This window comes from Macaca mulatta, chromosome 17 (genome assembly GCF_049350105.2).
Source record: "Macaca mulatta isolate MMU2019108-1 chromosome 17, T2T-MMU8v2.0, whole genome shotgun sequence".
Classification (NCBI taxonomy): Eukaryota; Metazoa; Chordata; class Mammalia; order Primates; family Cercopithecidae; genus Macaca; species Macaca mulatta.
In genome coordinates, this window is record NC_133422.1 from 26,047,271 (window position 1) to 26,062,223 (window position 14,953).

General features: G+C 38.8%; 1 protein-coding gene across 2 annotated transcripts in view; it reads right to left on the minus strand.

Moving 5' to 3' along the window:
* Positions 1 to 1,169: 1,169 nt before the first annotated feature.
* Positions 1,170 to 14,953, minus strand: part of HTR2A (5-hydroxytryptamine receptor 2A) — a 62,798-nt gene continuing 49,014 nt past the window's right edge. Inside the window, exon 3 of one of the 2 annotated variants that reach the window (XM_015120878.3) lies at positions 1,170 to 3,135. In XM_015120878.3, the coding sequence (XP_014976364.1) occupies positions 2,333 to 3,135 (803 nt within the window). In that variant the 3' untranslated portion in view covers positions 1,170 to 2,332. 2 annotated transcript variants of the gene reach the window in all.

The window sequence follows — 14,953 nt, forward strand, 5'->3', positions numbered from 1 at the left end:
TTCATTCTGATCAAGATTGAGTATATGGGGGTAGAATCTGTAATATTTTCCCTAATATAAAATGAAATGTGCAGTGTTATAAGTGAAGGCAAAAATACATTAGAGCACAGACATTTTAACATTTATATTTTTATCAGTTAGTATGGTATAATCATGGAGTAGTTCAGTTCAAATGCAGCCTTGGTACTAGCAGCATCGTACACATTCTATCTTCGAAATAGTGAACTATCTTTCAACATATCTATGAGGACATAATTAGAATTTATGCATTTCCAAATCACACAGTGACACTTCCCACATTCTTTAGTTTTCAAATCTGTAGCTTTTTCCAAAGGTTTAGGGCAAAAACTATTTCTCATTCAATAGAAATGCTTCGGCATTGTAATCACGTATCTAACACTGATTCCAATAACAACATGTAATTTAACCTTGAGTGTTACAATATCAAAGTGGATTAACTGTTGTTAATCTCTTTTTCTCTTCAGTGACAACTTCAACGAAATATTATAATATCTGCTTTTCAATTAGGGATCCCAGTGACAATGAGTAATACTGAAATGAGTGAGTTTTTGGAGAAATAAAAGAAAAATTTTGCTCAAAACTATGGTAGTTATAAATTGGTTTGAGATTGAGGTGTATATTTCTAAATTAATTGCAATGTTAAGCCTCAAGTGATATTTCCCCCCTCCTTTGTTTGTTTGTTGTTTGTTGGTAACCAATCAAGAAAACTTATTTTGAAAACTACTCTCGCAGTTGAAACAAACTTGTTTCTGAACCAGGTAAGAAGGAAATAAGTTGAAAGGATTCTAAAAATAAGTCTGTTTATATTTTTTGACTAAGACCATTTCAGTTTAGTCTTTTTTTTTTTTTTTTTTTTTTTTGTGGTAGTTGTCGCGCTCTGTTGCCCAGGAGGAAATGGCAGTGATGTGAACTTGGCTCACTGCAGCCTTGAGCGCCTGGGCTCAAGTGATCCTTGTGTCTCAGCCTCCCATGTAGCTGGGACCACAGTTGTGTGCCACCAGGATCAGCTAATTTTTTTTTGTAAAGACAGGGAGGTCTCACTTTTTTACCCAGGTTGGTCTTGAACTCTTGGCCTCAAGTGATCCTCCCATCTCAGCCTCCTGAAGTGCTAGGATTACACGCATGAGCCACCGTGCCTGGCCGAACCATTTTGTTTAAAGGCAAGGATTTTTATTTTAATTATTTTTATATTTCTCATATCTAGAAATTTGCTTCACACATAAATGTACACTCAATAGATGATTGTGGAACCAAGCGGAATGGTTATAATAAATAGTATAAACCAATGGATCTGAAAGCATCAATTTACCTGATGAGTGTCATAGGAAAGTCACCTGCTTTTTACGGAGATGTCCTGGGACTCTACCACTGTCAGTAGCCAGAAACCTGAGTTCATCCTCAATCCTGACACAGTTACATCAATATACTGTTTACTGCTCAAAAGAGTGCATGCATGATGCAGTCATTTCACAGCAAGTTACCAAATACCTCTATAGTGCTGTTTTAGAGAAGCAATTGCTAGAAACGCATTTGGTAATGTTAAATCATCCTTTTGCTAGTTTACCTAGAAGAACAAATATCAAACAAGACCACATTGGAAATTCAGAGTAAAGCACAAGAAGTAGAAGAGAAAGCAGCAATAGTTATTGAATAATATTTGAAATATTTTTCACTTCTGAGAATTAACTTGAAATGCAGCAAATGCAGCAACCTCGTGAATATTTCAAAATGGTATCTATGAAAAAGCAGGAATGAAAAATGTTGTCAAGTATTTCATTTAATTATCTTAGCAATACAGATTTTGTAACACTGACCTTAGTGTCTTTTTTTTCTCCTTTCAAAATATATACAATAGTAAGTTTTAAAGAGATTTTTTTAAGAGGCCATTATGTTCAATAAAATTTTCACTATTTATAGCTATTTTTATTTACAGCATATAGGTAACCAACTCTATCCCATGCCATCAAGGAACAGCATAGCAGCAAGGTTTCCACTTGAAAATAGAAGTTAATTTAGATTTACTTAGGGCTTCATAATTATACAATAAAAGTGAATCATTTTAAAGACATCATTTACAATGTTATAAATAAGTATCAGAAAGCTCACAGCTGAAATGCTGTCAGAACATTTTCCAAGCACACATTTTGTAGCATTGAACCCCACTTTTCATTGACAGAATAAAATGAGGCATACAGATATGATCGTTGGTTCCACTAGACTGGTCTAATTTTTTCCAGTCTCTTATTTTTTTTTCCAGATAGGTGAAAACTTGCTCAGTGTGCCCTCCACAGTTACCATGGCAACTGGCCTGTCACACACAGCTCACCTTTTCATTCACTCCGTCGCTATTGTCTTTAGAAGCATCTTCAGAATGCTGCTTTCCTAGAGCAACCATTGAGCAGTCATTATCTGTTGTCTTGGCATCTTGCTTTGAATTCTTTTTTTGTCCCATTTGAAGTTGGCTAGACTTGTAGGCCAAAGCCGGTATAGTGTTCACTAAAATTAACTGCAATGGTTTTTTGTTTTCCTTGTACTGACACTGAATATACCGTGAAAAGGCTGACCTATAAGTCTTGTTGAACAGTGTGTAGACCAGTGGGTTGACTGCTGAAGAGAGATAACCGATCCAAACAAACACATTGAGCAGGGCCCCAATGACATCCTCATTGCAAGACTCTTTGCAGATGACGGCCATGATGTTCGTGATGAAGAAAGGGCACCACATCACCACAAACAGGAAGAAGACGATACCCAGCACCTTGCATGCCTTTTGCTCATTGCTGATGGACTGCATAGTCCTTCTGCCTGTGTAGGACCCTGGGTCCCTGTGGATCGACCGCTGGAACAGCTTTTCTGAAGACAAAGAACTCTGAGGGAGGAAGCTGAAAGAAGCTAATTTGGCCCGTGTGCCGAGATCACTTACACACAAAGTAGCTTCTTTCTGGAGTGACTTGATAGTTAGAAAGTAGGTGATCACCATGATGGTCAAGGGAATGAAAAATGACACAAAAGAGCCGATCAAGACAAAGTTATCATCGGCGAGTAAGCAACTCCCCTCCTTAAAGACCTTTGAATCGTCCTGTAGCCCAAAGACTGGTATTGGCATCGATATACCTGGAGTTGGACAGAAAATGAAACATGATTATTAAGGAGTTGAGTATATGAAGGCAAGAGCATCACCACTTAATGTTGGCTATTGAAAAAATTTTATATCAACATTGTTTAAAAGCTTAACATACTTTGAGAATTTAAAATTCCTTTGGACTTACTTATGTGTTTTGTAAGTATATATTATGTAGTTCCTTGTATGTTTTATTGCCCCATATAGCTAATCCTTTACTTACAAAGAACTATAATCTAGCTTTAATTTTTTATGCCATATTTTTCTGATTATACTATTATTAATTGAAGAAACACACAGAGAGGTAAATAACTAAAAAATGTCCAATAACATCACCATCTAGAGATAGCCACAATTAACAACTGATGCTGTTCATTTTATTTATATATTTATTTATTTTTGTCTATGAAAACCTAGAATATAGATTTCTTTTTTTGATGCTGTTCGTTTTAGATACACACACACACACACACTCTTACCATGTGCACACATTTTAGAACAGAATTGAGGTTCTTTTTCACAAACAGTTCTGTATCTTTTTAAAAAATCTAATAAAATGTCACAAGCATGGCTTAAATATAAAAATAACTATAAAATTATAAATATAGTATCTTTTCTCTCTAGACAGTTTGGGAAGTACAAAAATGTAACAATGAATAAAGAAAAATAATATGTATTCTCACCAGCCAGGGGCAAACATAATTTACATATTTGTATCATTTCTTCTTCCACTTACATGTACCTACAAACGTGTATATGCAGTACTTTATATGCAGTACTTTGTATCTTATATGTTTTAGATCTTCCTATTCCGTTTAACATTATAAATCATGATAATTGCACATAAAATATTTTTGAGAAATACAATTTTCTAATATTAATTAAAGCTGGAGGCATCACGCTACCTGACTTCAAACTATACTACAAGGCTACAGTAACCAAAACAGCATGGTACTGGTACCAAAACAGAGATATAGACCAATGGAACAGAACAGAGTCCTCAGAAATAATACCACACATCTACAGCCATCTGATCTTTGACAAACCTGAGAGAAACAAGAAATGGGGAAAGGATTCCCTATTTAATAAATGGTGCTGGGAAAATTGGCTAGCCATAAGTAGAAAGCTGAAACTGGATCCTTTCCTTACTCCTTATACGAAAATTAATTCAAGATGGATTAGAGACTTAAATGTTAGACCTAATACCATAAAAACCCTAGAGGAAAACCTAGGTAGTACCATTCAGGACATAGGCATGGGCAAAGACTTCATGTCTAAAACACCAAAAGCAATGGCAGCAAAAGCCAAAATTGACAAATGGGATCTCATTAAACTAAAGAGCTTCTGCACAGCAAAAGAAACTACCATCAGAGTGAACAGGCAACCTACAGAATGGGAGAAAGTTTTTGCAATCTACTCATCTGACAAAGGGCTAATATCCAGAACCTACAAAGAACTCAAACAAATTTACAAGAAAAAACAAACAACCCTGTCAAAAAGTGGGCAAAGGATATGAACAGACATTTCTCAAATGAAGACATTCCTCAAAAGAAGACATTCATACAGCCAACAGACACATGAAAAAATGCTCATCATCACTGGCCATCAGAGAAATGCAAATCAAAACCACAATGAGATACCATCTCACACCAGTTAGAATGGCGATCATTAAAAAGTCAGGAGACAACAGGTGCTGGAGAGGATGTGGAGAAATAGGAACACTTTTACACTGTTGGTGGGATTGTAAACTAGTTCAACCATTATGGAAAACAGTATGGCGATTCCTCAAGGATCTAGAACTAGATGTACCATATGACCCAGCCATCCCATTACTGGGTATATACCCAAAGGATTATAAATCATGCTGCTATAAAGACACATGCACACGTATGTTTATTGCGGCACTATTCACAATAGCAAAGACTTGGAATCAACCCAAATGTCCATCAGTGACAGACTGGATTAAGAAAATGTGGCACATATACACCATGGAATACTATGCAGCCATAAAAAAAGGATGAGTTTGTGTCCTTTGACATGGATGCAGCTGGAAACCATCATTCTCAGCAAACTATCACAAGAACAGAAAACCAAACACCGCATGTTCTCACTCATAGGTGGGAACTGAACAATGAGATCACTTGGACTCGGGAAGGGGAACATCACACACCGGGGCCTATTATGGGGAGGGGGGAGGGGGGAGGGATTGCATTGGGAGTTATACCTGATGTAAATGACGAGTTGATGGGTGCTGACGAGTTGATGGGTGCAGCACAGCAACATGGCACAAGTATACATATGTAACAAACCTGCACATTATGCACATGTACCCTAGAACTTAAAGTATAATAATAAAAATAAATAAATAAAATAAAATAACTTTAACCAATTTTAATTCTTTTTAAAAAAGCTTTTATTATGGAAAAATTTTTAACATACACACAACTAACAAACCAAAAACAAAACCCAGTACAGTGAACTCATCACCCAGCTTCAAAGATTATCAGCTCAAGCCCAACCTTGTTTCATCCATACATCTTCCAGTTGCCATCCTTCCCATGTTATTATGAACCAAATCCTAGACATCATGTCATTCAATCTGAAAATATTTATTACATAGATCTAAAAGCTGTGCACTCTTAGACAAACCTAATATTTTCACAATACCATTCTCACTCCTAAATAGAAGTTTAATATTTCCTTAATATTAAATGTAGAGTTAGTGTTCAAATTTCCAATTGCCCCATAAAAGTTGTATGTTTTTAGTAGTAGAGCATTTATAAGGGTGGACTACAAAAAGCAAGACAGCCATAGACTTTTTATTGACAAATATAAGAGGTAGGTACAGGATGAGGTAATACAGGGGAACATGGGCCTATATGGTCCATTGCTCCATCACCCAGAGTTGGGGGATCTGTAAAGCTCCCTCAGGTACAGAGATTAGGCAGAGGAGGAAGCAGAAGTGAATAAAGGCAACCCCCACTAGCCTTTCATCATGCTCCATGCCCCACATGATGATAGGACCTTTTTAAAGGAAGATTCAACTGGCCATGTTGTGCAGTTTCACCACCCAACCCCCACCATGGACAACCTCTCTGCTCCTGGGGAAATAGGTGTATCTTTCTCTACTGGCCTGGGATGGTTGGTCCAAGGCAATCATGAGATGGCTTATTCTCTCTGCCATAAAGGTAGAATCAGGATGACAAAAAAGAGAGGAAACATGAATCAAGTACTCTGTATAACTTAGTTTAAGATTGTTTCTTTCATGAAATGGTAGATATTGCAGGGACAGCCTGGGATAAAAAGTCAGAAAAAAAGTTCCCTTCTAACTCCTGCCCATATTTTCAGCACTCTCAGAACTGTAGAATAACGAGTGTCCTGGTTACTGCTTCTGACCATCTTTAGGGTCTAATACGTGGTCTCACACCAGCCAAGAATACCGGTTTATTCCAGAGTTGAGGGCCACGGCCTCACTCTTGCCATCCATCTGGAAAAAGGTTTTTGGAGAATCTCTGATCTAACTTCTGCATTAGAATTCCGCTTCATCTAAGCACAGACATGACTGTCCTAACCTCATGTTACCTCACATTGGCCATTGCGACCAGGAGAGAACACTGAGTTGATGTAATATTCAACACAAATCTTTCTTAGTGACATTTGCCATTATCTTCAAAGACTTAATTGACAATATTTGTCACTTGCCTATGCAAGCCCATCCAGGATTCTTGGAAGGTGGAGATAAATGACATCAGAGCTGTTCCTAAGGACACTTATTATGGCTAATGACTCTTCATTTCCTCCATCCCTCTCTGTTCCTGACCCATTGTTTGCAACATTCAAGAAGAGATTGATGAGCTGTGTCTCCAAGAGGGAACATCCTCTGAGACCTTGGATATTGACCAGTTTTGCTTATCCTTCAGAAAACTCTTGATTGTAAAAGTAAGGGCATGATTTCTAAGAAGAGTGTTTTTCTCCCAGTGTTTGAATCTAGATCTGTGAAATATATTTCCTGTACTCATGTACAAGGTCTTGTTAGACAGCATAGTTGCCCATTGATTAGAAAGGATGCTTTGTTCATCCATTTGAGACATCCCTGGATTTGAGTCTTGGCTGTGACTCTGGGCTCCCGAATTGCCTTCTTTATTCCTATAGTCCCCACTTCGTCTATCATGGGAGGCTGGCACCAACATATCTTCATGCATTTGGTGAGGATAAAATGGATCAAATTTGCAGAGCACCTAGCACAGCACCCAGTCCAGAGTAATGTTCTACCAGTGGTCAATAAACATGAGAGTAGCTTTCTCTGCAGAATTATTTATATTAAATATATCAACATTATTTTATTCTAATCCATTTTGCTTAGATTGTATATACTAGATTTTATATAGCAAATCTTTTTAAACCAAAAGAGGCTAAAAAGAGTTTTGGCTATTGGCCATAGAGTTAACACTGATGTAATTATTAGCTTCTGCCAGGGTGATGCAGGGTCTTAATCAATTTTAATTTTGTACAGCTAGAACTGTTGATTACTTTTCGAATGTGATGAATTACAGCATTACTATTAGCCATGATACACATAAACAAGATATCAACCATCCAAAAAAGGTGTGTGATTTTATTAAACTCTTGACTGTTCCTTTTTCTAATTAATACAAAGGAAGTAACTACCTTGAGAGTCTTTTGCCCTATTTGCTTATAACCTGGTAATTTACATAAGTGGCAATTCTCAATTAACCAGAATGTGGGCCTACCTAAAATGCCAAATTCTTTAATTATTTGGAATAGCGTCTTGGGTTGGAAACACACACACACACACACACACACACACACACACACACACACACACCCCATTCCAGAATAGCCCACTTTCTGAGAGGGGTGATGGAGTCATCTGCACTGAAATAGATAATCTCTTTCTTTTCTTTTTCTTTTTTTTTTTTTTGAGACGGAGTCTCGCTCTGTCGCCCAGGCTGGAGTGCAGTGGCCGGATCTCAGCTCACTGCAAGCTCCGTCTCCCGGGTTTACGCCATTCTCCTGCCTCAGCCTCCCGAGTAGCTGGGACTACAGGCGCCCGCCACCTTGCCCGGCTAGTTTTTTGTATTTTTTTAGTAGAGATGGAGTTTCACCGTGTTAGCCAGGATGGTCTCGATCTCCTGACCTCGTGATCTGCCCGTCTCGGCCTCCCAAAGTGCTGGGATTACAGGCTTGAGCCACCGCGCCCGGCCATTAATCCCTCTCTTAAATGCCTGGGATAAAAAGCCACTCTACAAGAGGATGTGGTAAGAGGTTACAGGCAGAGTTGTTCTGTCTGGAAGGGGGACATTAATTTGGAGGTGGAGAATCAAGCTGATCAGTTATTTAAATGGCCTATTCACCTTTACATATAACAAAAACATCCTGAATACTATTGTATACCATTCGTTTTCCATGCCTCACTCATAGTAACTGGTCAGCAAGGGTTGTAGAAAGAATAACCAGGAAGTGAAAGTAATACTCTATAAAGAGAAGAGGAAACTTTATGTCAAAACACTAGAACACACAGATAGGCTTTGTTGGTACAATAAGCAGCTCAAAAGCATGTGCCTCTACCAAGAGAGATGAAGACATGGGCTGATCTCCAATATTGTGGTCACAGCCATCTCCAGGGCATTAATTATCTGGCTGCTTTGTTTGATAATAGCTGCTTTTGGAGACCTGACATCTCCTCTCACTTGAAATTTCTGCATATAAAGCATTTTCCTTTATGAACAAAACAGTAACTTGAATTACGTGACTCTGCATTTTGTTTAATATATTTTTCTGAAGAGTGGAAAACAGCTGTCAAAATTCAATATCAGTATTGGATCCTCTGTGTAGCATTTTATTTATTTCCACTGAAACTCAGACAATAAAATGAATGGGAAACCTTGACACCCAAGAACACAAAAGCTTTGGTTGGTGTCTTTCTTGCAGCATAGCTCTGCTTACTTCCTGCACATAAACTTTGCACCTCTAGTTAACATCTCACCACAGGCTGCATAAATAACTCACTTTGAACTGCCGGCTGTGAAGGACTGGCTTTATTCTTAATCTTGGACTTTTTCTGAGACGGTGTACATTTCTTGGGAAATAAGAAGATTGCCTTCCTAGCTAACCATCCTCTTGTAGGGAACAGGACAGTGGCAGTCCCTAGGGCCCTCAGCTGGAAAGGAGGTGGAGGGCACAAGTTATTTTGGGGCTTTTGTGAAAAAGATTGAAATTTGGGTTCATAGGTTTCTGTTCCCCTAAACTGCTACCTTTTCTTTGAATTTTAATGCATGCTGTATTTTTCAAGTTATAAGAACGAATTTACTAGTAGTTTGACAGAAAACACCCCCTGTAAACACTGCAGGATAATCCTTACATTAGCGGGAAAGAAAAATTGAATATATAGGGCAACTGCCAATGGGACTCACTATCCTTCTGATACAGAGTTGCTAAATTCCTTCTAATCTGTGTATGGTGTGTTGACAAGGCAGATGTACATAAAAATGAGAGCTACACAAACATGTCAGTTACCCAAAAACTGTATGTTTCTTTTTCTCAGATTAATTCTGAATAGCTCTGATAATAAATTGCAACTTTTCAAGGTATTTTCACACATATTCATTCACTCTAAATTGACTTTTACAAAATTGTTAAAACAGTACCCACACCTTCTTATGGGGCAGATGAAAATTTCACTTTACAAATATGAAAACTTGGGCCTACTAAGCTTAAGTAATTTAGTTAGAATCACACAGAAAGTTGGGGGCAAAATCAAGACCTCTACTTAGGGTTCTTAATTCTTATGGTGGATTTTTAAAAACTGCTTATTTGTTCCTTTGAAGGTAGTTTCAAAAGTCTATGACTACCTCTGAGGTTTTTAACATTAGCTTCAGGAAGTCTATAATAGTCCTAAAATCTGAAACATTTGTATATATGTATATTTCCTTGGAGATAGATAGATCTTTCCTTAGATGAAGTTCTAGCCCCTAATATGACTAATAAGCACTCAATTACACCAATTGATATGGTTTTGTTCTGTGTCCCCACCCAAATCTTATCTTGAATTATAATCCTCATAATCCTCACATGTCGGGACAGGGACCTGGTGGCAGGTGATTGGATCACAGGGAGGTTCCCCCATGCTGTTCTCGTGATAGTGAGAGTTCTCACCAGATGGATCTGATGATTTTATAAGTGTTTGACAGTTCCTCCTTCCCACGCTCTCTCTCACCTGCCACCATGTAAGACTCACCTGCTTCCCTTTCTGGCATGATTGTAAGTTTCCTGAGGCCTCCCCAGCCATGTGGAACTGTGAGTCAATTAAACCTCTTTCCTTTATAAATTACCCAGTCTTGGGCATTTGTTTATAGCAGTGTGAGAATAGACTAATACGCCGATGTTGCATGTACAGCAAAAACTCTCTCTCTCTCCACCCCCCACCAGTAATTGGTTGTACAACACTTAAGAACCCATCCACATCTCTCTTGTCTCAGAGAAGATTGATTTTCATCTACCATTTCCCCCCCAGACAATACGTTACAAAACCCAAAGAGAGTCTGAATCATATAATGTAATTTGAATAAATTACCAGAGCCTTGTTTTGTTGTTGGAATCACAAGTAATAAGGCAACTTCTCCTGATGACTATGTTAGTCAGCTTGATTTCATCATTCTACATTGTAGGCATTGATCAAAATATCACATTTGTACATCATCAATGATACAGTTATGATTTACAAATCAAAAATAGTATTAATAATAAAAATAAAACTTTTCAATGCCACAGAAAGTTGGGGGCAAAATCAAGACCTGCCTCTTTCTTTTTTAATGAGTGGATATTACACTATCTACCCACAGCAGTTGCTCTTTTCTAGGCTGCACATCTAGCAACATGCTCATGAGTAAAGATTTATTTAGGAAAAAACTCATCTCTGTCCTACATTATTAGGCCCCATCTTAAAAGTATTGTATCCTTTCTCCCATTTGTATCAAGGGGGCAGATTTTGGAGTGATTCTCTCTGAAAGCTTGGAGAATGAGTCTTACATGTGACATGTCTCATTTCAGAGACTCTGGTCTAGAAGGTGTGGGGAAGAACAGTCATGGTGTCTGGAAAGTTAGGCTGCAGCAGGTGCACACACAATCCAGACCCACAGCAGTCAGTTCTCTTTCCTCCAGTTTCACTTGTATGCAGCATCCTAAAGCACCTTGTCCATCATGTTACACAAGAGCCTACAGCGTCCCTAATGCTCGAGCAATTACCAGCTACGCAGCCCACGCTACAGGGTCTTTGTAATCTGATTTTAACATACTTATTCGACTTTCTCAATAGTCGTATGGTGTTCTCTCTCTGTCGCTCTCTTCTTTATGTTATGTCTTCAACTATTCGGGAGGATATTACCCATAGCAAGATTTTTCAACCAGTCACAGAGTGTGATTTGAGGAGCCCCAAGTCCTGCCTCCCCTCACATGTGTCTCAGTAGCTTGCTTGGTATACAGCAGTCCCCCCTTATCCTTGCTTTCCCTTTCCATGGCTTCGGTTTCCCAGTCAACCACAGTCTGAAAATATTAAATGGAAAATGCCAGAAATAAACAATTCATAAGTTTTACATTGTGAACTGTTCTAGTAGCGTGATGAAATCTTGTGTTGTCCTACTCCACCCCACCTGGGACATAAGCCATCCCTTGGTCCCTTGGATCCATGCTGCAGATGCTCTGTGCCCATGAGTGACTTAGTAACCATCTCAGCATATCAACTATTGTGGGATCACAATGCTTGTGTTCAAGAAACCCTTATTTTACCTAAGAATGGCCCCAAAGTGCAAGAGTAGTGAGATTGGCGTATTGTTATAATTGTTCTATTTTATTATTAATGATTGTTAGTCTCTTACTGTGTCTAATCTATAACTTACACTCTATCATACATATGTACACATAGAAAAAACATAGTATATATAGGGTTCAGTACAATCCACAGTGTCTGGCATCCACTAGGGGTCTTGGAATGTGAGCCCCATTCCAAGGATAAGGGGAAACTGTCATACTGCAGTGACTCTCTTAGAATGAGAGGTCCCATTCTGTGTCCCTATAATTCCCTGGAGGGTTGACTATTAACCTAAGTTCATGGTGCAGCAGCACAGAGACGCATAGCAGGGAGGACTCCTGAGGGCACAGGCCTTGGAAAGGAAGGTTGCCGTAGGAGGGAAGACATACAAGATTGCTCAGGGATGCAGGTCTGAGGGAGGTATGGTGGCTGTGCCATACTGGGCTATTCCTAAGAGCCCAGAGCATCATCGGGAAGGGGCAATGTAAACAGCTACTGAGAGGTACGGAGACTCACTTTTCATTTTTGCCCTGGACCAATTTTGATACCTTTCCTTTCCCTGAAATGCTATACCAGTGAGTAGGGGCTCCAGGATTTCTACATAGCAGGGGCTTAGGAGTGGAGGCTGGAGGGCATGGGCAAATGAGGCAACCTGTCTTGAGGCTACATTTGCATAGAAAACACATTATTGTACTTTAACTGTACCATTATTTGGGACTGCTTTGGGAATCTGAAGATGGAGATTGTGTTTGCAAACCACACCCTACAATTTTTTTCAAAACATATCTCAAGGCACATCCCTTGTAGGAAAGCTTCCCCAGATTAATTCTTTCTACAATAAGAACTATTTTTCTTACTCCATATTCCTTCAACACCTCCATAAATAAATTATACTGTGCTAGTTCACACTTTCAATATCTTAGAATTTTTCTCTAGACATGTCATTATATTCATGAGATGACAATCTCATTAATAGCAGGGATATCTTTTCCTTTCTGTATTGTAAGACATTCTAGAATCGAATGTGCTTCTGCTTATACTGGGAGCTTAGTAAATGCTTGTGGGATTGAAGGGTAAACAAATGAGAGAGAGGAAAAAAAAGAGAGAGTTGGGAATTATAATACATTTTATAGACACAGCTTGAAATTACTAAATAATTTCATAATGCTTCCCTTCATTTTTGTTGGGAAAACACAGTAATGAGGCTGTCAATTAGCCACATAGGGTAGAAAAACGGAAAATGGGTATTTGTATGATACATAATTTGTATACTCTTTTGAGGGAGCCACATATAGGAATAACCAGCACATGAGCTGACCACCTTAACAGCTAAAATCACAAGGGAAAAGATCGCTGTAGAATATGGTGCCTAGTGAGAATCAGGAGACCTGGGTTTATTCCTGTCTGTTCTGACTCATATCCTGGATCTAGGCCCGTTATTTTTCACAAAGTGTCTTTCAGGTAAATTAAACAAGTATGTATCAGCAAACTGGAGCATGAATATAGTGGGAAAATCACAGAATTTGGAATCACAAGACACAGGTTTGCCTCCAGACTCTGTTAATCACTAGCTGGGTGACCTTAGGCTGCTTAACTTTCAAGCTTCCATCTGTAAGGTGGAGATAATATAAAGAGGGCTCCTCTGATTTGCATGCAAGGCTTTGGTGAAAAAGCAGTGAGGTAATGAGTCTGAATCATTTTTGTAAAGTTTTAAGATTTATTTAGACGAAAGTGATTATAATGTACTTAGCACTATGTGAGACTCTGGGTAATGCAAAAGACCTTTGAGACATTTCATGGTGTCTAAGATTTTTTTTTTAAGCTTTTGATTATGGAAAATTTTAATCACATGAAACTAGAGAAAACGGTACTGTGAACCCTATGTACACATCACCCAAGTTCAATACAATCATAATGTCTAAGATCTCATAGGGAAAACAAAATATACACAATTGATTTAGGAAGGCAGCAGTGCAGGACAGAATGAGATCAAGAGGCAAAATAGATGACATCGATAAATTCCTATGTTATGTCGGAGTGCGAGGCTCGTTGTGGGTTGGCATCTCTGGGAAAGGCACAGGAGCTGAGCCGGGCCTGTGAATGAATAGAATCTGGACAGGGATCAGGCAAGGAGACAGGAGTGATCTCTGCATCCTGGGCCAAGGTGTGCCTGGACTTGCTGGGGCTGAGGCAGTCTGTTGTCTGGTATGCAACTGTGAACTCAGGAGCAAGTGCACACATTGCTTATCACTTACCAGAAGCATCGAGCAGCTCCTCTATCTGTGATAGCGATCAGTTGTGTTCCTTCATCCATCAATCAAGTAGAAATTGAGCCTACACTGAGCTAGGTACTTGAGGAATTAGAGAGGGAGAAGGTGGTTGAGTCTATAATCAGTTACTTTACAATCTAATACCTTCACTACCATTCATTAATTCATCACTCAAAAAAAAAAAAAAAAAAAAAAGGCTAGGGAGGCAGAGGATTCAGAGCTATAAGCAGAAAACTAGGATCTTATAGGGAAATGTATCTGCTTCTGCTTCAGTCTGTTGTGAAGTTACATAGCATGTATCCTCTGGAAAACTCCCTACCCTCTTAAAAGGGTGACTGGGAGAAAGGAAAATAACATCATATCATAGTCATGCACCCATAAAAATGTTTCAATCAACATCAGATTGCACACATAGCAGTGGTCCCATAAGATCAGAATAAGATTATAACACTATATTTTTACTATACCTTTTCTGATACATTTAGATACACAACTACTATTGTGTTGTAATTGTCTGTGGGGTTCAGTGCAGTAATACTCTGTACAGATTTGTAGCCTAGGAGCACTAGGCTGTCCCACACAGCCTACAGGGGGAGCAGGCTATACCACACAGCCTACGGGGGGAGCAGGCTATACCATCTTGGTTTGTGCGCGTATACTCTGTGAGGCTCACACAAGGATGAAACTGCCTAATGATCCATTTTACAGAACATA